The sequence below is a fragment of the Astatotilapia calliptera genome, chromosome 5, assembly GCF_964374335.1.
Source record: "Astatotilapia calliptera chromosome 5, fAstCal68.1, whole genome shotgun sequence".
Taxonomy (NCBI): Eukaryota; Metazoa; Chordata; class Actinopteri; order Cichliformes; family Cichlidae; genus Astatotilapia; species Astatotilapia calliptera.
Genome location: NC_137426.1, coordinates 33,086,791 through 33,114,730, shown reverse-complemented (window position 1 = coordinate 33,114,730; position 27,940 = coordinate 33,086,791). Strand labels below are relative to the sequence as shown.

The following is a 27,940-nucleotide window of genomic DNA, read 5'->3' as shown; positions in this document are numbered from 1 at the left end:
GCAAAACAAATTAGCTCCAGGCATCCTCCCAAAGGGGAATCCCAACAATTCCTCCTGTGTGCTGCTGGCTGATCCATGTTGATCCCCTGAGTACAGTTCAGATACAGTAAAAAAAAGATTGGGACTATAACTCAAGGCGACCTGTGAAGAGATGAGTCATGCTGTAAGGGGTTCCTGACACCCGGCGTTTCCTGTTGATTTATGGCATTTGCTATGACTTGTAAGGGTGAAAGGAAATTGGAAAAATCATCTTGGAGGGCACTGCTGTGTGCAAACGGCAGCTCAGTGTTAGGAGGCAGCTAGTTGTGTCCTTAGTATCCAGATAACCGAGTCTTGGCTGTGTTGTGTTCTCTGGAGTTATTCCAACAGAGTGCTGCTCTTTCCGATGAACTCTCTTACAAGGACATGCATTTGCAATATGCACTTGAGCGTGACCATTAGCATAATATATGCCAGCTGACACAAGGCTTCGTTGTCACGTTTGTGTGGCATAGCGCTGAAATCCTCCTGAACGTGTAAGTCGTATTTTTGATTGAGAATAAGTGGGACTCGGATTGACTTTGGATACATCAAAAGTTCATGAAGAAAGGGCCACAAAAGATGAAAGCGCGCCCTTTTTTTACATTAAAAATGGACTGTGCTGAGACACACTCCTCTTCACTGGGTGCTCGGTTTTAAAGAAACCCTGTCTGCAGATCAGTTTTCCATTAAAAAAGAAAACTAATCTGAGCCTTGTGCCAGTCGGGCTAACACTGCAGGAAACAAAGGCGGGTATTGTATCGGTGCTTATACCGGGATCATGAGGCACGACTCACAACTTCCTGGTTGGAAGGGATGAATTTCACAACAGACTTATTTATCTCACTGTTATAGGCTGAAATATCTAAGGAGAGCTTTTTGTAACGTCTCACTAATACTTTAAATTAAAAAATCATCATTGTTATGTGAATTCTCTTTATCGAGGACAGATAGAACTGAAACATTTTCCTTTAGCCCTTTTCAGATAAAGAATATGTAGAATTACTGGTTTCATTTTTCTGCCGTTATCTTTCAGACGCTCAGTTCTTGTCCATTAAATAAATGGCTTTATTAAAACATTACTCTCAGAGAAATGGCATGAGTTTGAGATAAACTGAAAAACATGTTTCAGGAAATAATGATACCAAGTCTGAACTGAATGCTGTGGCATTAAATTAAGCTGCACTTTGGCAACCATTTCCCAAATGACACTAATTTTAAAGTATAGTGGCAAACCCTGCTGGAATATTCATTTTTCACTATTCTGGTTTGACCTTGTAATGCTCTACTTCGCTGGTTAACTAACCAGTCCTCATTCATTTCCAGCCTCCACAAATGTCTGTTTTCTATGAGAAAAAGCATCGTTAAAGTCAACAAATACCACTTATCTTACCAAAACAGACAATGGTAGAGAACCAATGCCAGTATCTTCAACTTGACACCAGTACGTCTTAGTTGAAACATTTGGTAATTTATCTGTAACATTTTACACACCACAAACAATAAAACCTTCATGCCTTGACCTGGTGTTTTCCTAGATAAAACACAGATTTTCTTTGCACTAAAATTTTTACTTTGTATATACACTATTTTCTCTGCCATGCCTTCCACAGCATGTCTTTTATCCTGTCTTCCTTCTCTCTCCCCAACCAGTCACAGCAGATGGCCCCGCCCCTCCCTGAGCCTGGTTCTGCCGGAGGTTTTCACCGGTTCGAAGGGAGTTTTTCCTTCCCACTGTCGCCAAGTGCTTGCTCATAGGGGGTCATATGATTGTCAGGTTTTCTCGTTATGTATCGCTGTAGGGTCTACCTTACAATATAAAGCGCCTTGAGACAACTATTGTTGTGATTTGGCGCTGTATAAATAAGATTGAATTGAACTGAATTGCCTTCGCACACATATAAATATGGCTCACATCCTATTCTTAATCCATAGGTTTTCCAGCTATAACAGCTTCAACTCTTCTGGCAAGGTTTTCCACAAGGTTTAGGAATGCATTTATGGGAATTTTTGACCATTATTCCAGAGGTGCATTTGTGAGGCCAAGCACTTATGTTGGACGAGAAGGCCTGGCTCACAGTCTCTGCTCTAATTCATCCAAAATGCGTTCTGTTGGTCAGGAGTCTGTGCAGGCCAGTCAAGTTCTTCTACACCAAACTACTCAATCCATGTCTTTATGGACCTTGCTTTGTTCACTGGTGTGCAGTCATGTTGAATGAATGAAGAATTTTAAAGTATTTCAGTATTGAAAAGTTGAAAGTTGTTACTTTTCTCTGTAGGAAATTGTTAAATAAACTCAGTAATGCTGTAATTTTACAAGTTAACAAGTTGCTTGCTAGTTAGCAAAATGGAGAAGTTAGCCACCGAAGTGGTAGAACAAAACAGAGGTTAAAGGATGACATACTGAACCTAGGCACACCTTTAACATCAACTGAACCAACATACGGGATGACATACTGAACCGCATGTCACCTTGACATGGAAGCAGCTACCCACATCACCTTTAGAGCACCTTTAGTATCTTGTTGAGAGCTCGTTTGCTGCCCTAATTGGCTAAAAAAAAAACAATTTCTATAAAGCTACAGCAGCACCAGACACATGGAGAGTTTGGTCACTCAGTGAATCAGCATTATTTGTGCATTGCCACAACTGCTATTGAAATTTTACTGAAGGCAAGAATAACTGTAAGCATGTAAAAATGAATGAAAAGCCATATAAACATGAGTTGAATACATACGTAGAAAAGTAATTTAGCAGATTTAACGCAGAAAGGGCAAATCAAAGAGAAAGTGAGAGAACGCCGGCGTGTGGGGGTAAGTGTGTTTGTGCATTTCTTCAAAGGGAAAAGCAAAATGATTGACCGAGTTTGTGTGCTGTGTGGAGGCAAAACTTGAAGCCGTTTGGGTCATCAGACGAGAGCAGTTTGAAATTGTTAGCGGAGATGTGGATTTGTTGACAGCGTGATCGCAAAACCGCGGAGCACAAACAGCAGCTTGTTTGAGATTCAAGTGAGAAGGTTGCACATGTACCTTGTGTTACAGGCTTGAACTTAAAAACTGACGCATGCCAGTGTAAACTACAAAGCTAACAACTGATGTGTTAATGCTGTCAGCATCTTAACAATGTTTACCCTCGTTTGTGCCCTAGTTTCCTTTAACCCTGCAACATTAAACAGTACAAATGCTAGTGAGCATAGATTCCTTCAAAGTGACTCTCTGAACTGCACGGACTTGTTTGCTGTTTGCTGTCATCAGCACTTCTCCAAGAGCCAAACAAACCCAACAGCTGCAATTGTGATTCTAAGCAATAGGAAATAATTTTCCTGTTCAGAGATTACAGTGGTTGAGAATCTGGTTTGGGAAGTGCAACCATTGTGACAGTCTCTCATTAACTGTAGCACATTGGAGGCTTCCTGTGGAGACAATTACACATATGGCCTTTGACAATGTGACAGCGCCTTTTCTTTTTCTTTTTCACACAACAACAGAAGCACATAGCCTCACATCTAAAATGGCTGCATTTAATTGCCGCTTGTACATGTTTTATGCATCTGTTGGGACAAAAGTGGAACAAACTGCACTTTTTCTCTTTTGCTATTACCTGATAAAATTAAGTTAGTTACATTTATGAACTTTAGCTGGGAAATAACAGATATTCACACACAAAGTGGGCAGTGTGAAGAAACAAACATTGCTGGAGGACTTCTTTTGGAAGCGACTTTGGCTATTATTGTCTGACACTCTCAGGAGACCCAAGGAAATATGTAAAAAAGACGCAGCATTAAAGGCCTCTGCCCTTCAAGAAGCACCGATCAGTGAGTTAGGTTTTTGCACAGCTTTGACAGCGCACCGACGAGCCGACAAGCTTCGTCTTGCTATCATGTGTCTCCCTGCCCTCGAGGTTCGTGATGATGCCTCTTCGACCGCCCATGTGTTCCCACGCCCATGTCCTCATTTCCCTGTTTTAAACTCTCATTAGCATGCTGTCAGCCTGCTAGGTTTCACTTTAGTTGCATTGCGTTCGCTTGTTTATCACAATATCAGCTGTGAGCGTGGGGAACGAGGGAAGAAGTGCAAGGGAGGAGGAAAAAACGCTGCATTTGTAGCCCCCGCTGCGAGCATCTTCTGGGCACCCACAGAGACTGATCCATCAGAGGTAAGGTCCTCGTGCATACTCCAGTAGTCTCTGGCCCAGCATCAGAAAGGTCATCTCACATTAGATACGCTGTGACAGAAGGATGTCTCTGCAGCAATTTATACTAACCTCAACTTCTGGCCCTCTCCATAACTCTGCTCTCTATCTGCAACTTTGTGTGCTGATACTTATCTCTTGGTGAGCTCGTATCTTGATTCACATATTTAGTCTGGAGAGCGACACTCCTGCTAGGCCTGCACTAAGGAAAACACAGCCTGTCTTCCTCTGTGGTGATTCCAGACACACTGTAGGAATGTGGAGCTTCATGCTGCTGTTGTTATTGTTGTTGTTGTGCTGTCTGTCTGGCGAAGCCTCATCTTGTTATTGTACTTTGGTTGATGATCACCCATGATTACTTCATGAGTAATGAGAGGGCACTCCAGCTACAAGAGGTGCCCCGACGACATTGCTGTTTAGGAAGAGAATATCATTAGAGCGAGTGAGGGCAGCGTCCTTGAGTCTCTCTTCCTTCTCGGTCGGATCGACTTTATGAACTGCCTCTGACACGTAGCTGTGCGCCTCAGATCAGTGGGGCCGAGACATGCTAGCAGCAGCACTGCTGCTTTTTGGGAGGAAGAGCCAGAGTTGCTGACAACTTGATGAGGTAGCCTATTGCCCGGCACAGTAGCAGATGCCCAGTGACCTTAGAGTGAGGATAGAAAATGCATGGACCACATTTTATCTTTCAACTCTGCAAAAAAAGTTTAACGTGTGGCCAGTATTAAAAAGTTTCGTGCTAGGGGAAAGATGCAGGATTTTACAGCATTTTTCAGTTTTGGTCTCTTGACTTTACCATAACGATGTTGTACAGTTCACATTTGTATTGGCTGAGGTGTGGCCTAGCAGACAATTATGAGCAACTGCCTGTGTCGCCACATCTGTCAGTTACCAAAATCCAAATGGGTGAGTTACACACTGGAAGAACCGGGCTCAATTTGTATAAATTTATCAACACATTAGCTGCAAATTTTGATATTTTCATGAAAACGTGCATCGCCTCTAAACAACTCTCCCATCTAATTGCACTTAGAGTGGCTACTTCATAAATGAAAATAGAAATGAATGAACCTGCAAGTAAAAGTCAAATCAGAGAGCTAAATAACTGATTTGAAACAGCGTTCAGGTAAAACAGTTGTGATAGTACACAGACACTGACAGCACAGTGTGGGGAATAAATATATAATTCATGCTCTGTAGCCCTCTTATTGATATTTTTTTCATCTTCAGGTGCACAGATATTGTGCTGTATTGTAGATGATTGTTTCCAATGTGTATAACATCACAGAAATTGCTTCATAGTGACTCCCGCTATTATCACTGGCAACATATTGTATTCTAACACTCACACTTAAATGCCTTGTGTATGGTGTGTGCATTGCTACTGCAAACAATCCCAAAATGCAGTGTTGCCGAAGTCAAAATGCCCATTGTGAATATGAATATGAGTCACATAACTTTGATATGCAAAATATTCAGAGAACTGTTGCTGCTGGAATGTTTCACAGTCGCTTCTTCGACTTGTTTTTACTGTACTTGAACATCAGCCCTGAAGCAGGGCTGAGCGAAGGCGCCGTGTACCAGGAACCCAAGATATCTCTTTTATCTACATTTTATACCACATATCACTGCTGTTGCTTCATCATCAAACAGTAGGACTCTTTGGACTCTTTCACTTGGCTGCATTTATCCTACATCTAGCATACAGCCCTTTGCAGCAGCTATTCTGTTCACTTCTTTTACTCTCCGGTGCTCTTTGATTACTCTGAAGCATTGCTAATGGTAAATGAGATTAAGATCACCTATTGTACAATCCAGAGTGGTGGATTGTACAATGGGATTAGCAAAGAGTGGTGAGCACAGGGTTCTCATTGCTCAGCATGTAGTAGAAGGAGGTTAGCAGGAGGTGGCCTGGAGCCTCAATGTCAGTCCCTGTGCGCAGCTCGTCCGACGCAAAATCAGAGGAAAGGCTGCTTGACATTTCCTCTGAGTTGCGGTGCCACATCAGCTTATTTCCTGCCTCTTGTAATTTCTTTTCTTTTCCGTTTATCCTCGTTCCCAACCTCTCCACCCCCATCCGCCCGTCTTTCTAGCCGCCTCATCTTTCCCTCCTCGTTCGCTCGGTCTTGCTGTTTCTCTGTCACTCCTCTTTGGAGAAACAGAGGAGAGCGGGCATGAAAGAAAGAAAGAAAAAAAAAAGAGAGGCGCTCTATGCCGTTACCATGGCAACTGCATCTCAGAGCCGAGCCAGTAGTCTTCCACAGACGTGCGTGCTCCCTCCCTCGTTTTCCCTCCACTTGGCTAGCTTAGATGAAAGCTCAGCTCTGATGAGAGTGAAGAGAAAGAGGCAGAAGAAACACGAGGGAAAGGCTGCACTTGTTAGGGAAAAGTAGCGTGTCATAACCCTCTGAGGAAACAATACACCGCTCCCTGTAATGAATTATTATTACTGATGGCAGATATCAAAGGCAGACCTTGTCAGTAAACTGCACCCAGCGTACAACAAAGGAAGCATGCAGCACATTCTGCCCTCTCAGATTCTTTCTTCTCCTCCGCAGAGGTCTCGCTGAGAGCGGTGATCGAGGCCGTTGTGGGTAATAGTCTGTTGCAGGAAATTAATGCCTTTGCAGAGCTTGACTGCCTCGCTCTGTGACATCAATCTGCGTTAATTTGGTAATTAATCTGATTTCAAGAGATGTCTCAATAAGAGACCCCATCGAGCGCCGAGCCCGCTCCGGATCGTGTGATTTGTATTCTCTCTTACGTGTTACCTGCTTGAACGCGCGTCCTCGACAGGCTTTCTCATTATCGGCTGGCGTGAATCGAAGATATCCCTTCAAAAGCAACAGTAGCTATCGATCTGAGTATGGTTATAAAATGTGTCACGCTTGGCTGTGGGCTTGCTAACGTGTTTGAAGTGAGAGTGAAAAATGTCCACAGCCGTGAACAGACACTGTTAGAGCGGAGCTGCTCTCAGGTAATTTGTTGCTGTGAACACAGCACAACTGAGACAGATATATTCACAGAAACGGCTGTAGATGAATGCACCGTGTCATGTAGCCCAGATGGATCTTAAACGGTGATGGTGGTGGTGGTGGGGGAGGCACGTCAGCTTCTGTTTCTCTTGGACAGAATGAGAAAGCGCGCAGCTGTAAAGCACGCAGGGGAGAGGCTCGGTGTTTTCGGCTTGACTGAATTGGACCAGGGGAGGACGCCGGTGTTGTGCTTCCTCCTCCGTCAGAATGCGATACCTGAGCTTTACCTCTTCACTCGGGGAAGTTTACTTGGCAGTCATACCCACGATCCAGCCAGTGACAGAAAATTGATTTGGCACCTCATAGCTCAGTACTCAGCTGGATCAGACAGCGAGGAGGAAATGAGGCCCTGAGCAGACATACCAGTCCACGCTTCACTTTTGTCCCCAAGGAGGAGAATTCATTTCTGTCAATTTGCTGTGATTGTAAGTAATGGTGCAGTTGTGATAGAGCTGCAGACCAGGAGGAGGAGGAGGAGTGAGAGGAGGGGTTCACACTCCTTTAAACACGTGCGTGTATGTCAAGACCTCTGGTTGGGAGTCGGGAGGGGACTGTCTTTTCCTCTGAACCAGTGTGAACCGGTTGTGCTGCCCATGCTGGCTGTGATTGCCTACAATCCTCAGGTGCATTATTTTGATGTGATTTGCTGCTTGTGGGGCATAGAGACCTCCAGGGTCATATACAGTATGGATTATATACAGCACAGGCCTTCAGGGGACTTCTGTATAACGCAAGCATTTTTCCTGCTATGCACATTATCTACACTGCCTTCTTTTGATCAAAGGTTAAGGAAGAACGTGTTCCTGGGTCATCTTTTTTTGTTTTAATTCGCCCCTAGACTGAAAAAATAATGAGCAGCTTCTTCATTGTTCAGTAAATTGCAAAAATAAAAGCAGGAGCAGGAAGTTTTAACTAGTGTGTATCTGGGCCATTCGCACTAAAATGTTTCACGGCTTCAGAAGCTTCATGCTTAAATCGCTGCTCTCCGCTAATGTTCAGCAATCATACAGTGAGAAATCCATTGTTGGCAGGCAGAGCTGCCTGTTCCCTTTTAACAGACGACTAGGCAGTGCACACAGTGTCATTTTTATTTTTGCATCTCGCACGTAAATGTATCTAACCCGCGTGGGCTTCCGAGACATTAAACATGAAGCCTCAGCGCTGAAACAAGACTTCTCAGAAAAGAACATAAATTATTACACAGAAAATCTACAATGTGAACTGAATACCTCTCCTGTGATGGCGTTTCTAAGTACTACAAACAAAATCTGAGTCACAAAAAGCTTCCTTGTTTAAAACTGAAAAAAAAAAAAAAGTAATATGGTGCCAGGAGATGGGGGGGGATATTGCAAACAGAAGTCCTTGATGTATCCTCTCCATTAGTCATTTTATACGAGACAGCCTGTTTTGTTGATGCATGTTTGCTCCATACCATATATAACACTGGCTATTTACTGCACATATTGTGACTGTTACACAATAACCTGAACACGCAGGCATTTTAAGGGAAAACCTCTTTCATATCAGCCTGGAAAACTTCTTCCTGAACTGAGCACAAAGCCCAGAAAAAGAGAGAAACAGGCTAAAGCTCACTAATTACCACTCCAGACTCAGAAATGTTGCTAAAGCAAGGTGAAATGCCACATAAACCCTGGAAAACTCGCAGCCTAAATTTGCACCTACTTCTGTTTTTGTATAAATTTAATTTGCGAGTATTGTGTGTTGTAAAGTAGGTGTAAAGTAAGCCTTTAACGCAGACTTCTCCACTGATGTAGATAAACGAACACATCCTAAGCTAATCTACAATAAGCTAAAACAGGCTAAACTAATCTAAGATAAGATATATAAGACTACAGTTTTTATGTAGTTGTATTTTTATTTAGTTTCACTTTTATTTCTTTACTCCACTACAGTTTGGAAGGAAATATTGTGATTTTTACTTAAAAAAAACCTTGTTTAGTCACTAGTTAGATAAAACTGACACAAAAATATGCATCCATGCAAATGCTAACCTACCAGTTTTGCAATGGATGCTTACTGCTCTGATTCCTGAACCAATTAAATAAACTGAACCTTTACTTGTTGCATTAAGTTGGTAGAATAGTAATTCAACAATGCATCTGCTGCAACATTTCTACGCTGTGGTTTCTAACTAGTGCAGAGGTGTCTGTGAGAGTGTCTTAAGTGTCTTAAGTGTTTATCTTCTGGGCCTCTGTTTAGACGTGCTAACAGTACACACCTCTGCAAACCGATATAACTGGCTGCTCTGCTGTGTGTCTGCAGTTGCGGTTATTGTTCTATCCACCCACACCTATACCCTGCAACTAAAGACAGCAAGCTCCAACAAATATCCAGGAAAATTAACACTTGACTTCAATCGCTGATGATACATAATAAACCTACATAACTGAAACAAAGCGTCTGCTGCTCTCTATGCATTTTTAGATTTATTAGGCAGAATGTTTTCTTTATGCGACGAACAACGGACTATTAGGTTTAATAACTTCTGTGCACATATGCACTCAAATCAGACAGACTGAAGAATTACAGGCGTAGCTGCTGATGGATAAGTAATCTCCTACTGTTACCCTTTTTTTCTCTTTAACAGCTGGTATTTGAAGCAAATACTGACTATAGCGCTCACAACCTGATTTACTTTTTTCTGGTATTCGTCGCCTGAGTGTCAGAACTTGCCTTGCTTAAATAGATGATCACTATCTGGCTCAGTGAGGGATTTTATAATTAAAGTAAATGCCCTTGACGGCAGCATGAATTATGTCTTTGCAAGTGGTGTTTTACAAAGAAAGCATAGCTTTTAGAATTTATAATGAAGGCGCCATTATGGTTTGGGAATACATGCAATTGTGTTTAGAATGTTTCACTTTCTAAAATTGTTCTTTTTCTTTTTTAAAGAGGGGAACGATTAATGACGGCGATATAGCATTGTAGCCCTGCACGCAGTTATTTTTCATTATAAACTTGATATTATATATTTGCAATGCTCTTGTCTCTTCTCAGGTTGGTGTTACTTTGCTGAAGTGACAGACGAAGGCCTCGAGTCAGAGGTGAAGAACGCAAACAAGGAGTCCTCCCGGACAGCAGGGGGAAGCAGCAGACATGCAGGACTCAGCCTCTGACAGTAAAATAGCGAAACAGGTGAGCATGGATCTCATAGTGCTACGAGGCTACTGTTAATGCTACAGAAATCTAGTTGGTGGAAACACAGTAAAAACATGATATAATAACTTTTATATAGTAAGTTTGGAACTGTTCTAAGTAAAAGTTAATCTGAAAAATAATTGTTGTCTACACAACCAAAGTCTTTGTTCTTCATTAACCTGTTTACGTCTACTCCATTATCTAATCTTCTTGACTAATCTGTGCCAGACTATTCCTGTATCTTGTAATGCCATACACACATACTGGATAGTGTATAATCACCAGTTGCTTTGGAAAAATGTGTGTTCCTCCACTGGTTGAAAGTGGTTCCTGGAGGCTGCTGGGTCTTGCTGCGTGAAACTATAAAGAAAGTGAAGCACCAAAAATCTCAGCGTGATTGTTTTGCTTGCTAGCTCATTTCTGTGTTTGAATGGAAGTACAGTGGTCCCTCGTTTATCGCGGGACTTACATTCTAAAAATAACCTGCGATAGGTGAAATCCGCCAAGTAGCCAACTTTATTTTTTTACAATTGTTATAGATGTTTTAAAGCTGTAAAACCCCTCACTAAACTTTATACACTTTTCTCAGACAGGCATGAAAATTTTCACATTTTTCTCTCTTGTTTAACCACCTTTGTAGAAAAATAAGTCCAGTATTATGTTTCATTGACATTGTTGTGTTTGTTGGGGAGAAAACTGACAGACACACAGTACAGCACTATAGAGTCACACTGCTAGCGAACGAAGATTTATGTAAATTTGACAAACTGAACGCATTCTGTACTGTACAGGAGGTCTACAGCCAATCAGGATGCAAAACACAATGTGCTGTAAAAAAAAAAAAAAAGCAAACTGTTGCAATGTGCTAGTGAGCAAAGCGACTGCTGTACGGTTGCAATAGATGACTGAAAGTCTGTAGGCCTGTGTAACTGGAGCTGCAGTAATCATTTTCCCGGGAACTGCCATCAACCTCCTCCAGCCACTTCATACCCGTCTCTAGGCCTGTGTGGTCGGGCTTATTCGCTTAATCCTAGATTGTCACCAAGATTGTCACATGTCCAAAATGGTGGACAAGAGATAAATGTATTTATATGAATTAAACTATTCAGGCAGTCATGCTAACTTAACAAATGTTACTAATGTTCATAACATGACATATTGCAATTTGGGGTATACGAGATTTAAAGTCTTTCCAGTGAACATCATTACTAGACATTGTGACGTGTCGAGCCATATACTACTTAGAAGTGTAAGAAAGAAGAAGAAAAGTTTTGGCTATCGGTTTTGTTAGCTAGCAGCAGTTGCTATTTAGTGGGTGTGGTGAGAAACTGTCACCAGCTCACAGGCCTTTTTAAAGCCACCACTGTATAATGCAGGTCTGACTACTGATGTTGAAATGTATCTAAATATAACTCAGCTGTTTTATGTTTATGTGTCTGCAAAAATGATTTGTGTTTATGGATTTTTTGTTTTTGTTGTTTTATTGAATATATTTGTGTCTTCTGACAGTTTGGCACCGAAGCTCATAACTCACACAGATTTTTGCAAAATACAACTCTCACACTTAAAAAATAGTTTTTGTCCAGGCTGTCTTCTCAGGACAGAGCTTTCATCCACTTATTTTGTCATATTTCAGCACAAGATTCTTTCATGTTGCCATAACTTTCTTTCTTGTAGAGCAGAGTGGTTGTATTTCATTTCAGATTGTTGTTTAGCGATTACTTTAATGACTGAAACTCAGGCCCATTTACAGCAGATATATATTATAATGTATTTGCCATTATTGGACTTAGTATGCGTGAAAACATTTAAACAGATTCAAGTGCCTGTTCTGTTTTTGAGACTTTTAAATCTGTCGTTTCATTTTCTGTATATTCTTTTATGTAAAGGACCAGAACAAGCACATGGATGGACACAGAGAAACCGATGACATGTCTGAAAAGACGTCTCCCAACAAGAACCTCAAATCTCCCCAGAAAGGCTCCAAACGGCTTAAAACAGCCCCCTTTAAAGTGACCCTACTGGATTCCTCCGAGTTCGAAGGAGAAACTGAGGTACGCCAGACGGAAAACAATTTGCATTTACACGTTTTCTGGAATTAGGCTTATCGTGCTTTGAGCAAACAGTTGGAAAAAGGGAACATTATGTTTTTCCCTTTGTTGTTGGTTCCCTCTGTGGGCAGTTGTGTGTGTTGTATAGTGTTGCACAAAGCGGATAAAAGGGGCAAAAAGAATAAAAGCGAGGGTGCCATGCTGAGAACTCACCAGAGGGTGAATTCAAAGAAATGTTACACATTTCTGTAATACACACAGAGACAAAAAAAAGTCTTCATTCCACACAAGAGATGTGTCGTCATTACACTGCAGAGTGAAACAGGGCATTTGCCGCTTGCTGAGAAGGGAAACTGAATGCATGCATAAGTGAGGACAGAAGCGATAGATGTAAGTCTATTTCCTTAGATAAATACAAGGCGTCGACTTGAACGTGAACTTGGAGTTTTATGACTAGCAGCAGCATGCACCTCAGGCAAAGGAGGCCTATCTGTTTTTTGGCTAAAATATCTTTTCAGGATGTGAAGGATGTCGTTATATTCAGTTACTTGACTGTGGAGATGACTGGGCAGCAATATTTCAAGCTATGTGACGTTTTAACTTTTTATCCCACTCAAAAGAAATCTGTGTGGATGTACATCAAAAATCAGGAAGTGAATAGCCTGTCTGGAGCCATCGTGTGTGTACAAAAGCTTAGCGGGCACAGTGTTACAACAGATGGATGTAGCCATTGGTTTCTGGAGTTTCATTTGATGTATTTTGGAGCTAAGACTGACTATATTTGGATGACACACTCGATTAGCAAACTCCATCCAGAAACTGTTCATTAGCAACAAACTAATGAAATCCTAGAAATTCAAAAAATCTCTGTAATAAAAATAACCATCCATTGTACAGCCATTGTTTTCTAATGGAAAAACTTTAAATCTGAACTGTGAAGAATATTCTAGGGTGGGGTAAAACAGATTTTTGTAACATCTTGTAAACATGCTTTGGAAACTGACATTAGATCAGTTTTTGCCCCTTTAGCGATTCTAAATAGCATTACAGCAGATATTGCTGCAAAGACACAAGTGTTGCACCACATCGCATCACTTTTCTGCTTCCCCCGAACCCTAGCAACCACCGGCAACACAGCACATGGACACAGAAGGAATAACTGCACTCGTGACCAAGAGTCTAATTCAGTTCAGTTCAATTCAGTTTTATCTGGATCAACTGAAGGCTTTTCGGGGAGATTTTAGACTCAGCTAGTTTTTCACCATCACTCTTAGACAGGATGTTTCGAACTAGAAATATTGTGGAAATTTAAGAAAACAGCCCCATGTATTTGTTTCATATTTAAGGACATTCCCTGCTCAGAAATAACTCCAGGATTCCTCACAGTGTTACTGTAATGTGATCCAAAGAAAGTATCTAGACACCACATTTCAAAGAAAACTGTCCTTTGTTACAATTCTGTATTCTTACGCTCCTTATTTTGCAAAGAGGATGGTGGAAAGGCGTTTCTGTGAACGTGTTCTTCGTTTACATTAGTAATTCCTCGATACAGCAGATCCTACTATTTGTTCTCTTTATGTTCACCTTATGGTTACTTGGCAGTGATGCTTACAGGCAGTGTTTTTGAACAGAAACGGAATTTTTTTATGGCTGTTTTTAGTTTACAAATCATTTTCAGGTTGCCAGTGGTTAGTATGCCCCTTTAAGCTCCAGTGACACAGTTCAGTAGTATGCTGAAGGCAAATGAAAATAGTAAACTGCAGAACAGGCAGCCGCATTTTGTTGTTTACTGAGTTTAAATAACTTTCATGTATATTAACTATTATAAAGCCTGAAACTCTCTTTATAGCCACCTGGCACTGATATATTGAACTCTCCTGTAAAAGCGTCTTTAAGTTCAAGAATCACATGGTTACATGATCATATTAAATAATTTGGTTACAATATTGACCAAAATTATAGTGTGAGGCTGCCCAGTTATACTGAGTAATTCCCAAAGGTGTCAATAAATTCTGATTTCATTGCATTTTTTAATAAAAAGCCCCCAGCACAGGCTACTAACTGGGTGTAAAGAAATCTATATACCTATTACATGATTGGAGACCCGGTGCAGTCAAGGAGAAAATAGAAGAACAATATTATTATGAAGCAACCCTCAGGACACTAACGCACAAGTGCGTGAAACCTTGTGTATGTGGTGTGATGACGGAGGAGGGGGGCTGTTCATTTACAACAGTGTGTGAAGTAAGACCATCGGCATTGGTGTTCTGGTGCCAACCTCTCCGAGCACTGTGAAAACATCTGGGTTTTATCCGCACCTCAACAGACAACAGCATTATGCTTATGAAAGCTTTGGTATTGTAAGTGCACATCTGGATATTTGTCTACCTACACACGTTTTGTAAAAGTCTAGTTTGCCGACGGTCTCGGACTACAGGCTTGTTCCTGCTAGGATAGAAGTTTTTGAACCTTCCTCATACTTCCAGGAGTAATCATGAGGAACCTGTGAGGAGGCAGGATACACCTTGGGAGCGCTCTCACTGGAGGAGGTGGTACTCACGAGTTAATTAATTCTCTGAGCCTCCCTGCGGCCCTCAAACAGGGAAGGACACACCACACCCTTACCCACTTCTCTCACCCAGCCCCTTCCTTCATGCTTGGTCATGCTGATGTGTTGAATGAGGCCATTTTGGGTGGAATGGCTGGTTAGTTGACATCCAAGATTTCCCCGTCTATTGAGGTGTTTTTTTTATTTTTTATTTTTATTTCGCTGTTTAATTGCGCCGGAGCAGAGAGCAAATAGATGGGATCACTTCAGTCACGGCTTATTAAGACTCCAAGACTCCAGTGATTTGTTTATTTCATTCTTTGTGCCGCCTCCGATGGCAGCGTGCTCTCGTTGTACATAAACAGCGCTGCTGTCGGGGACTCGCTGACTGACAAGATGAGAGCTTAGAAGCACTTCCCAAGTGTTCCTCCACCAACCTCCCTTCACTCATTGTGACGAAAAGGAAAAATACTTTTTCAAACTCTACCCTTGAGATATTAAGGAAACAGACAGCACAAGGAAAAAACTGCTTCAGTTTCCCTGGCAACTCCTCGCTCAATCTTGTCACCTCTTAAAGTAGGCCTTGTGAAAGGATAAAACTGTGTATGCATACTTATAAAGTGTTTTTCTTGTTCTATATTTACTATGGAGTATAAGCCCATGCACAAATTGTACTCCTAATATTATATTCCCTTTATAATACGTATATGCAGCCCAGCCCAGTGAAATATGCGCTGCTTGTTTAAAGATATTCGTACACAGTTATATGCTAATTAATATGGTCACATCCATCACTGTCTGCATTTTTTTGGCAGTCATTCAACATCATTCCTTTGCATCCTGCTAACTGACCTCCTGATTTTTTTTATTTATGAGGTTTTGAAGTTTTCATTTTTGGATTTGAGTCAGATGTTCCACTATTTTAGGAATGCAGTGGTATGGATTTCAAAGGAAAATGTCAAAATCATTATGATGGACAGAATTCGGCAAGGGTATACAGCACCCTACAGTCTTTGATGTTTTGTAGTTTTGCCTCCGTGCATCACCACAGTGAGCTGTAAGTCAGACATGTGATTGAAGTCCAGACTTTCAACTATAATTCAAAGGATTTACAGAATGTTTGTGTAAAATGCAATTTTTATACATAGTGCTTCATTTTCAGAGGTTCAAATTAATGGGATAAACTAACATAAATGTAACATAAAATAAAAGATTCTTTTTAATAGTTGAATTAAAAAACAAACAAACCAAAAAACTGAACTTTGCAGCCAGTGTGTTTCCTCCTTTGAGTGCTCTTCTAGACCTTTAACCCAAATTGGTGCCTAATCAGTTTTGCAGCTTTTGATCCAGAATCTTCTCCTGCAGATTTATTTTTATTGAACTCCATGCTTGCAGTTTGCATACACCAGAATAAATAGATCTCTACCAAATATGGCTGACTGTGCCTTCAGTAGTGTGACAGAAAATATTTTCTTTTGTGTGTGTTTGTGGACACACACACACAGAAGCCTGTTTATTTAATGTGACAGGAAATATTACTAAAATTCACCTTGAGTTCTGTCAATAGTAAGTATCAAATCTCTGCCTGTAGTGCAAAGTCTAGTATTCTGCAGCATGTCGCAGTGACTGTATAACCGCACCAAATGAGTTATTAAATTGTGTTTAGGTCCAGAGAACCTTAAAAAGCCCTGCTGCCTAATAAAGTCTGATAGTGTATTAGTAACCCAGTTCTTTCCATATTAAAAGCTAACTATTACAGTAAAAGGCACTTAGAGTATGCACGTACGATAGTCAAAAATGTAGCAGGCACTGTTTCTCTCTCTCTTGACCTTTTTCCACACTTTTATGTCATGTATGTTTGTCTTTGCAGAAACACTCCAAAGGACAGACCCTGATGGACATGGTGTGTGAACACCTTAACTTGCTGGAGAAAGACTACTTTGGTCTGACCTTTGCCGACACAGACAGCCAGAAGGTCAGTGAGTTGTGTACCACAGTAACCTCTCAGTGCATAAACAATGCTCGCTAAACAATCTGTATTCCTTTCAGTTTTTTGCTGGCACTCTCTGGGGTGCGCTATCCATCATTCAGAGAAGAATGGAAAATGGAAATGTCCGTGCTAAAGTCTGGGCCTGGACAAAAGACATTTGAATAAGTTGTACAGTTGAAGAAGAAATGAAAGTGCCTCATCTACTCTTTGCAAGATGCATATATGAAATTTAGTGATAGAAATATTTCTCAGAGGCAGAGCTGCTCCGGAGGTAGAATAATTTCATGGGTTGAGTTAAATCTCCACGGGCCCCAGCTAAGAGCACAGTTGAGAAAAAATTGAAGAGCTAAAAAGAAAAGTTAGATCAAAATGACTTCAGTGACTTTGCTGTTTCTTTCATTTATGACTATGGCAAGGTGAAGAGTAAGCAGGATGACTTTCTGCTTTTTCTCAGGCAATAGCTAAAGGCAAGTTTTAACTTTTAGGTCGCACCGGCTAATTAGCTAATAAAATTACCTTATTGAGTATTTTTTTATTTGAAATTAGATAAAGGAGAAAGGTTCTCAGTGTTGGTTGTCTAACCATGCATGGATTTGTTTGACTAGGTTTTTTAGAAATGTATTAGGTACGCAGTAATCAGTTAAAAAGATCGATTAGCAGACTGCACTCATAAACTGCACACATATCTGCTAAATAATGCTAAGCAGCAGATTAATAAATGCTGAACTGAAGCACAACCTTCTTGACAGGCTGTACCACACGGGACCATTTTTCTGTGAGATATTTCTGTTAAAAATGCAACAAAAGACACGAACATCACAAAGAGGGTCTAGAGGTCCAGTTCAGCCAGTTTAATTAGCAGAGGTAAAGTATGGCAGACAGCTATCGGCTACAGCTGCAGGTGTCTTAACACCTGTCAATCACAGCAGCCGTTGCCTTTTATCCAGATGGATGGGTTATAAAATATAGTTAGCAATTAACATAGGAGTCTTAACAGCATTAAATCATTTCTAGATGTGCTGAATTTCAAGCCTTGATGTTGCCACTTGGTGCTGCTAAAGATACAAGTAGCTGATTGCTGCGTTTAGTGATCATGTAACATAAACGAAAATGTGAGTTAGAGCAGTAAATATGTACATTAGTTCAGTGCGAACTAAGACCATGAATATAAGGATTCATTTACACAGGCCTAGAGACTGATCAGCTACTTCATGGTAACATCAGTAACTCCAGTAAGGAAAGAAGGTATATTCCAGACCAGTTGGCTAGTTTTTGCTGGGTGTCACTGGGTGAAATAGGTGAGTGCTAAACAACAAAGCTCCTTGTGATTGCTCTGGTCGCTGCAGTGAGTGTTTGCAGACGAGACAGGCCCTTCCCTACAAACTACAGATGAACGCTGCTAGTAACAAACACAATCACATGGAGGGTATGAGATAGAGCACCACATCTTTGCAACCTATATCACCTAGCAAGCAAGTTTCACTGATGGTTAGCATAGAGTGACTCTATTGCCCAAAGGAAAGAGTAATCAGAAACCACATGCATTAATAATGTTGACTGGATGTATTGTAGTGGTGTAGCCATAACAAAGAGCACTGGCTAAATAAGGCAGTGCTTTTCTTTTAAGATAGCAAGACATGCATAGATCAGACACAAAATTAGCATTTAGTTTGATTACATGTTCACTAGATAGTTACTAACTTGTCCATCAATTGGTACCTTAGGGGACAAATTATTCATGATGAGCAGCACATCTTTGTTCTCATGTACTCATAATAAGTTAAAAGAACTCACAAGTTATTAGAAAAATATTGATAATTACAGCTGAAACAGCCTCACATAGAGTGAATCTGTGTGTTTACAGTTCTGAACAATATCTCAGTGGAAGTAATCTCTCGGGTGAACTGACCCTTAAGATTCGTGGCATTATCTTGCTTGTTTTTGTGTCACTTGACTTTCGTTTGCCTCTTTTTTCCATCATCTGAAGTTTAATTATTTCCTGATAAATGGGCTCTAACATTAATCTCCAGTCAGCACACCAACCTTTTTGACATTTTGAAACGAAGGTCTGAATATGTTAGTCACGGATTGTTGTTGCTTTGTTATAAGGTGTGCGGACCAGACTTATCATATAATCGTATAATTAATACGGACCTGATGGGTCCTGGCTGTCAACTCACATGAGAGTGCTGTGTTTGATGTGGGTCTGGGGTTTTCATTGATGTCTTCCCAGAGGGTAGGTATGGGATTGCACAACAGGCTACAGAGGAACCTCCAGTCTTTTAAAGATAGGACAAGACCAAGCCCCTTTTAACATCTGGTGCGTATCCTCTGCCCCAGTCATTGGCTTGTACACAGTTTGTCAGCTCACATGCTGTGACTCGAGGTGCACAGGATAATCTTGGACCTCACAATATGACAGTCTCATCAAAGACGGCCTTATCAGGGCACAGCGTGAGCTTAGTGTCAGGGGTCAGTGCTGATTGGTAGACCAAACAAGCTTGAGAATTTAAATGTCATTTCAGATGCCCTTTCCCTGTCTCAGTTGGGGGAACAAGAACTCAATCTCCGCTCTCCAAGAGAACATTTATTCTATGTGATTTCTTTAGAAAGTAAAGTTGAAAAACAAAGTGTAAAATAATGAATCAGTGATGAAAAGTTTTTCCTGCTTTTCAGCACCTGACTAGTTCTCTTTACCCTTAGCTGATCGAAGGTGGATTCATGGTGACAATCGAATGGCTGCGGCTCTTTAGTCTTTAGCAGTTCGATTAAACACCAGAGGAGTAACGCAGGAGGCAAACTGTGAGAGATACAGTTTGCAGTTTGTCCCCGTTGAGGCCACGGAGTTGCAGTGTAGTGTAACAACTCTTCATGGTTTCACTCTGATTCGTGTAGTACCAGCTGTCAAGACGACGGTCAGCATTAGGAAACAGCTGCTGTGTGGTTTTCAGGTTAGTGCAGATCACTGTCAGCTCTCTGCATCGTGGATTGCTCAAACACCCGTTTTTATGTCTGTAAGCATGAGGGTGGAATTTACATAACAATAGACACCCATTGCAACTCATTTTCTTTAATTAGGTTTTTGCTAGTCCACTGACCTTTCCTCTAGCTCCGCTGTCAGCATCACAGTTTTGATTTCTCCTGAAACTTCTTGGTAACTGCTGATTGGTTTAAGTTTAGATGATTCTTATGAATGACTTGAGCAGCATCTTAACTTTGCTTCCACAACATCCACTGTAGACAGACTTGTTATATGTGCTGAATATAAACTTTGGGGGCTTTGGGGGCTGCATCCTCCTGAGGCCGCATTTGTAGGCCGATTACGTCACAGCGACACGACGAAGGCTGTCCAAATTCGTAGACTCCTCCGAATGTGGCCGACAAATGCGTCCTCCTTTTCCCAAGATTTGAGGGATGGGTCGGGTATATCCTTCGTGGCCATATCCCAGAATTCATAGCGTGGCCCAGCCAATTCCAGTTTCCAACAATAGCAGCAGCTACTTAGTTTTAATATTACTCTTACTAATCTTTCTGGGTCACAAAATTAACTTTTTAAGATATTTTCAGGTGAGAATGTAGCTGTGTAAACGTCAAACATCTGCTCAGTTTATCAAGACATCACATATTTGCAAAAGTACTCCGATGTTTTCGGAGGCACCCATCAGCTTGATAGCTAGCCGGAGGTTCAAGGCTCTCCAGAGCCGGTGAGAACAGCGAACCCCCGGCACATCGTTTTCATTATTTGAGATTACAGCTGAATAAATGTCAAACGGAAAACTGATTAAACAGAAGTGTGAGATGATCGAGAATTTACGCCACTGTCCTGTTATATTTTAGATAGAAAGGAACAGACGGCCGAGTTTATTAAACGCCACTGAGACAGCGGTGACGCAAAACTGAAGGCTAGACCGTCCAATTTCACAGCCGTTTACTTCCAGTCTACCCGGCCTTCGGAGGACCTCAGGAGGATGCAGCCTATGAATTTGGACGCGGCATTTATGAGCATTGACAGTGGGAGTGTGCTACCATGCTGTGACGAAGTTACCGACCAGCAAACATGCCTATAGACTCAGTGTGGTTCACTTTTGCATGTTTGGCAGAAATAGCCGTTTCAGATTATTTTGCATTCCATTAACTGTTTGTGCTGTTAAATAATCTGCTGTTGATATGAAATTCAGTATGTTATGGCATAAAAACCTTAAATTAGCCTAAGAACAATGCAGTTGTTCTTTATAATAAAAGTGTTGCTGCAATTTTGATCTGTTGACATCGTAGTATATAAACCAGGAACCAATAAATTCATGTTTACAAAGGATATACTATGTGTTAGCTTATTTTACGTCATTTATACAACAGTGGGTGCACATAGACAGGGTTCCAATTAAGGAGGTCAGTGTATGTTTAAGTGGGACTGTCTTGGAGACTAAACTCAGGCTTCATACTGCTCTAAGCCAGGATTTACTCATACACATCACTTCACTGATTAATGGTGGGCGTGCCAAACATTTGGGGACAAGACTGGTACAAACAAGTAATGTACCCAAATAAGGCAAGTCAGGGGAGCTTAGTTTAGAAGTTGAGCCAAGCCGGGCACCTTTTACAAACTTTATTTATAAATGACGAAGTGGTTTCTCACCGCAGGGATAAACTTCTTCATGTCAAGGCCAAACAAACTGCACAAGCAATTTTACTGGCTAGCAGCAATACTACTATTACTCTAAAGTCAAATTTTCGCTTGACTCCGAGGCCTGTGCACCACAAGGTGACAAATGGTTTGTGCCTCTGTGATCCTCCGCACAGAAGCACAAATCCTGCTGAAGTCAGGGGCAGCCAGTCAGAAGATAAGCTGGTTTAAAGAGAGAAGCTGCTTATTTTAAATGTAAAAAATATACATTTTTCAGACTTTTCTGATTAGAGTATGTATCATGTATTAAAATTACAACTATGAGGTTGTTTTGGTTGAATTAAATAATGGAAACAATGCATAAATAACAGTAGTAACTGGATATAAGGTCAGAAAAAGACGTCATCAGAAGCCTTGAGAAAGGTAAAAAAAATAAGAAAACATGACATTGAACACAGAAAACATTGCAAACCCCCAAATGGAACCAAAATCTTCATCACGCAAATGCAACCAAGTGTTTGGAATAACTGATAGTGAGTCTTTCACACCACTTTTGAAGACTTTATGCCCACACTTTTGAAATCTTATCAAAGCATCACAATCAGATTGAAGAATTTAGTCTTTTTTACTCATTCAGAGGTGGTCTTGCGAGTCTGTTTTGGATCATTGTCCTGCTCTTGAGCTTCAGGGCATGAACCGATGGCCAGATAATCGTCTCCCTGATTGTCTAGTAGAGACAAAGAGGTCCTGAAGCAAATCAGCCCCAGATCATGACCATCACCATGCTTGCCTGCTGGCATGGTGTTCTTGGTGTTATGCCAGATGTAATGGGACTCAAACCTTCCAAAAGTTTACCTTTTTACTCGGCAGTTCACAGAACACTTTCCCAACAGTCTCTGGGATCAGTGAGATGTTGTCCAGTTGTGTTCTGTTTACTCAGCAGTCCCATTTTTGCACAGTGTTGAATCATGAACTCTGACCTCAAGGCGAGTGTGACCTGCATTTGTTTAGATGTTGTTTTTTGTTCATTTATGACCTCCAAGATGAGTCGCCAATGAACTCTTGGAGCAATTTTGGTATTATTATTGTCTAATGTTCAAATTTGTTTCATGTTCTGAAATATTTCGTTGTGACAAATATGCCAAAAAAAGAACTAAGGAGCAAATACTTTTTCACAGCAGTATACATCGTTTTTTCCCTAAGAGTTCTTGTGGGAGATATTGTTACTGTCTTCCCGCTGACATCTGTCTAAACAGCATGATTTACAGCTGCTGTAACAAGTGAATTCACACAAACTCTTCGGCTAATGAAATGCTCCAGCAACCAAATCTGAAATGGTGCCCCTGTTGGTGAACTGGTTCACTGAACAATCCGATGCTATGAGATCACATAGGTAACTGGCTGACAGTGAGTTTGTGGCGCAGTGATAAAACACGACTGCTCTGTGCGGGTTTGAATGCCTCAGCAGGGGAGGGCTCAGTCTCTTTGTTTACCATATGGAGAGGCTTTCATAAGGAACACATGCGGCAATTAGAGTAAAATGTGACACCGGGGTGTGCATTAGCCATGTTTCCAGTCTACTCTGTGTGATTTCTGCCTTCTGTCTTTCAGAATTGGTTGGACCCCTCCAAGGAGATCAAGAAGCAAATGCGCAGTGAGTGTCTTTTCCAAGTAGCTGTAGTGGATTAATATTTTAAAATTCAATTAGCAGAGACATAAAACTAGCTTTGTTGCTCATTGTACTTGGAGTTGTCAGCTAAATTGCTAAGAAGAGCTCCAAAACTGCCTTCTAATGAACACTTTTTTTCCGTTATACTGGATGTGTTTAAGCTTCCTGCTCTCAATACAATCTCTCACCAGACTCTCCGTGGCACTTTGCCTTCGCTGTCAAGTTCTACCCTCCTGACCCCTCCCAGCTCATGGAAGATATTACCAGGTAGAGTGCTGACACACACTTCTACTACATCTCCAGTCATAATTCCTCTGGCTGTGCTGTCAGGTGCTCCTCAGAATTATTCAAAGGATAAATCGCTAACACGTGTCAGCAGTACAGATAATTTCCTTTTTTATATATTCCCACTGATGGATGTTTACATAAACACATTGTAACAATTCTCATGGCATATTTGCCCCAGTGTCAGAGCAGCCCAAATCCCTCTCTTCTTTTGAAGGATTAGCCCTGGAATGCTACTAACTGCCATGGATTAACTAGGCTGAATACTTGTTGGAGCTTGCATTGGCTCGGGCTTGTTTGACTGCCAACACTCCTTCCTCTCCTCCCCTTTTTCGTCTCATCTGACAGATACTACCTGTGTCTGCAGCTGAGGGATGACATGCTGTCAGGTCGCCTGCCGTGCTCGTTCGTCACTCACGCCCTCCTGGGCTCCTACACCGTTCAGGCCGAGCTGGGAGACTACGACCAGGATGACCACGGCACCGACTACGTCAGCGATTTCCGCTTTGCTCCCAATCAGACGCGCGAGCTGGAGGAGAGGGTGATGGAGCTCCATCGAAACTACAAGTACATGACACGCTGTTGTTTAAATCAGACCTTTGTGTATCCACAAGTGTCTTAGGGTGATCATCTGATGAGTTTTCAGTTGCATCAAAAACACTTCATCATGCACATTGCTGATAGATGCCGTCTGTCACTGAAATGTACACAGTGTGAATCTTGCCAGTGTGACAATACTTCTCAATTCACATGGTGATGCTGTGGCACTGCTTTTTGGCATTCTCCCAAATGAAGTACTTGATGGGAGGAACTTAGAAGAGAATATATCAAGCATGTTCGAATACTGCTCCCGCTGTTCACCATTCTGGATCTTTTATTTAAGAAAGTCTGCTACAGTATTGTTATTATTCTGCTCTTATTCTAGGGGGATGACTCCAGCAGAGGCTGAAATGAACTTCTTGGAGAACGCAAAGAAATTGTCCATGTACGGAGTCGACCTCCATCATGCTAAGGTTGGCTATTCTGGCGTTTTTTGATTTTCAGGTGTCATGAATGCACTCCTGAATAATTTCTGTCTGTGTTTGCTGCAGGATTCTGAGGGGATTGAAATAATGCTTGGTGTCTGTGCCAATGGCCTGCTGATTTACCGTGACAGGCTGAGGATCAACCGCTTTGCCTGGCCAAAGATCCTTAAGATTTCATACAAGAGGAGCAACTTCTACATCAAGATAAGACCTGGAGAAGTACGCATTATGGTTAAGGACCAGGAGGGTCAAACATAAAGCCCAGGGGCCAGAATTGGCCCGGCGAAAGACTCCAATCCGGCCCTTTCCAGTTTTGGAAAAACTTTTTCCAAAGTTTTGCAGCTTTTTCAAATGAAAAATGTCTTTAAACTAACAGAAAGAGAAATTTCACTCCTTTGGCCCACTTAAGATCAAAGTAGGCTGTATCTGGCCCACAATCTAAAATGAGTATGAGTATGACATGCCTGAACTAGTCTGTTTATACAACAATCAAAGGAAATGGGGCTCTTGGTTTTTAGGATCTTGGTGCACTCTTAGAACAATAAATCTTCATACAAATGTGTGCATAACCAAAGGGAGATGTGAGCCTCAATTTTAAGAATTTCCTTGCTACAGCCACCATTGTGCTAGCTTTAAGTAACACAAGGACTGGAAGTATAGTTTTGTACATTTCCATAGTCTCTACCGGTTGCCTGACCCGCCCCATAAGGCCACTACAGGGCGTTTGTGCACCTGTAGCTTATGAAATAAAGAACTTAAATTCGAGAGCTTTTGAGGTGTTAGTAGATGGACGTGCCTGGCCACAATGGCAGCACCCATTTGTCAGTAAAATCCCATTGGGTGTCACTATCTTGGTGTTTTAATGAGCGAGGAGGTGATCTGGCTGACACGGCATGCTCAGAGGGTAGCAGCTGCTACCCTAGTACTACCATACAGCTTTAATGATGACCAGAATTATTCAAATCTACATGCTGACAACTACAGATCAAGCCCATAAACTTAGTTATGACCAAGTTTATGGACTATGACCTTGTATGAGCTGAGTTATGCCCATATTTTATATACAGCATGTAAGATATTTGAAATCAGGCTGGTTATTGTTTCCTTTATGTATATATATATATATATATATATATATATATATATATATATATATATATATGGAGTCATAAAGGAAACAATAACCAGCCTGAACACACACACACTAAACACAGCCTTATACCTCTATTATAAGGGTCTCTATTTTGGCCCTTGTCATTGTGCTGCAGCTTATCCTCCATGCTGAGCCTCAAAGTGTCAGGCTGTCTGGGCGAGACCCAGTCAAGTGACAGAGCTGCACAGTGAGCCTGTGATAGAGCCAAAGAAAGAAGTCTTTTAACAGAGCTGCTGCAGCTGCAGCCACAGTCAGAACAGAGGGATAAAGAGTGTAAATATAGAGCCATGAAGTTGTTTTCCACTCATTTGCTCCCAGCCTCTGAACACTGCATGTTATCCTTCCTGCCTCTGACCTGCTGCCTTCTGTCCAGTCTGCAGAATATATGTAAATAATAAGGTAGCTTATATATTGACATAAGTTTGGTGCCAGCAGTTTTTTGCAAGCACAAAACAAGGACTGTTTTTATTGATTGGCTCCAGTGATCATTCAGATATGAGATGCTGTATATTTATAGATTTTTAGGACTCTCTCTAAATGTTCGTCCAACAAATTGATGCGCCCTTCAGCAAAACAGAGTAAACATACCTGGTGGTGTTTTCAGCTCTCACCTTCCCTGTCTCTCCATATTTTCTCTCTCCTCTAGTATGAACAGTTTGAAAGTACAATTGGTTTTAAGCTCCCCAACCACAGAGCTGCCAAGAGGCTGTGGAAGGTCTGCATCGAGCATCACACCTTCTTCCGGTAAGAATCGATCCGCTCTCATGGTTGGAGGGTTTTTCGTTCGATGGCCATCAAAGCAAACCGAACACTTCCCTGTGTACAGCTTCATTAGGCACAGTCGCTCGGGCTACTGCCATGGTCACCGTGGCTTTGCTAGTAAACTTAACTTATATACTGATTTAGCATTACAGAGGTCACACATGTATGAACTGCATGATACAGCTCTCTATGTGATAGCACGCAGTTACAATTGCATGTACGTATTATAGAGTGATAAAGGAGAAGTCTAGCTTTACCCTAAAGGTCAAGCTAGTTTACAGTAACAGTCACCACAAGGCACTTTATATTGTAAGGTAAGGCCCTGAGATATTAAAGGGAAAACCTCCAAGATTCAACAGTTAAGCAAACACTTGGTGTCTGTGGGAAGAAAGAACTGCTTTTTAACAGGAAAACATCTCTGGCAGCCATCTGCTGTGGCCAGTTGGGTGGAGAGAGGAAAGAAAATAGTAGAACTCTTCCTGGTCAGCAATTGTTGTATTGTAATGGTTTCATTAGAACAGGCAAATATAGATCAACAAATATGGATCAACAATGGACCAGAGTTTATGAAAGGTGTGAATAAATCTTTCTGTGAACAAATAAATGGAACCATTTCAATCCATGGGAAGCTTGAATCTGTGAATTTGAAGCTGAAAACATGATGCACATTTATTTAAGTTGGACTTGAAATAATTTATTCAGCTATTAGTAATCCACATATCTCTGTATTTTGCCTTTGAGAGATCTAGATTGCTTGCTTATCACAGTCTGTTTCACAGGCTGGTATCTCCTGAGCCTCCTCCTAAGGGATTCTTGGTGATGGGTTCAAAGTTTCGATACAGCGGAAGGACGCAGGCTCAAACCAGGCAGGCCAGTGCTCTCATAGACCGGCCTGCTCCTCACTTCGAGCGGTCGACCAGTAAGAGGTATCTGCTTTCCCGGAGCTTGGATGGAGGTGAGCAGTGCAGCATGAAGGCTTCTCAGGGAGGAAAAGCTAGCTTCACTTTGCTCAAAGAGTAGTGTTGTAAATCACACTGTTTTTACCTTTGAACAGCATGTGAAGCTAAACTAAGTTAAGCCAAAGACAACCTTTTCTCATCATCTGTGGAAGAAAGTAAATTAAGTGTCCTTCCCAGAATATCCAACGCTTCTCATCTGTCTGACCAACAGAGTTCTCACGGCCGGTATCAGCCATGTGCGAGAACCACGACGGCCTTTCTCACCGCAGCATCAGTGAACACCGACGGCTGCACAGCCCCTCCGGGGACGAGCAGGAAACAGAGCTGGAGCCAAGTTTGGAACAGGACGAAGAGGAGAAGGAGCACGAGCAGGGCCGGGAGGCGGAGCAGGACAAAGACCATGACGGCAACGTGACTCCAAGCAGAAAAAAAGAGATCATGGTAATAAAGACCTCCCAATGGAGCTTTAAT

General features: G+C 41.5%; 1 protein-coding gene across 14 annotated transcripts in view; it reads left to right on the top strand.

Moving 5' to 3' along the window:
- LOC113022962 (band 4.1-like protein 1) overlaps positions 1 to 27,940 on the top strand; it is a 95,654-nt gene that overhangs the window by 42,394 nt on the left and 25,320 nt on the right. For 13 of the 14 annotated variants that reach the window (XM_026168950.2, XM_026168949.2, XM_026168947.2 and 10 more), the window contains exons 2-12: positions 10,263 to 10,400; positions 12,293 to 12,457; positions 16,873 to 16,977; positions 23,228 to 23,270; positions 23,477 to 23,552; positions 23,919 to 24,137; positions 24,496 to 24,583; positions 24,662 to 24,814; positions 26,395 to 26,492; positions 27,290 to 27,465; positions 27,681 to 27,910. In XM_026168950.2, the coding sequence (XP_026024735.1) occupies positions 10,362 to 10,400; positions 12,293 to 12,457; positions 16,873 to 16,977; positions 23,228 to 23,270; positions 23,477 to 23,552; positions 23,919 to 24,137; positions 24,496 to 24,583; positions 24,662 to 24,814; positions 26,395 to 26,492; positions 27,290 to 27,465; positions 27,681 to 27,910 (1,392 nt within the window). In that variant the 5' untranslated portion in view covers positions 10,263 to 10,361. Of the gene's footprint in view, positions 1 to 4,032; positions 4,174 to 10,262; positions 10,401 to 12,292; positions 12,458 to 16,872; positions 16,978 to 23,227; positions 23,271 to 23,476; positions 23,553 to 23,918; positions 24,138 to 24,495; positions 24,584 to 24,661; positions 24,815 to 26,394; positions 26,493 to 27,289; positions 27,466 to 27,680; positions 27,911 to 27,940 lie in introns of those variants that run through there. The other variant, XM_026168948.2, reaches the window with a different exon arrangement.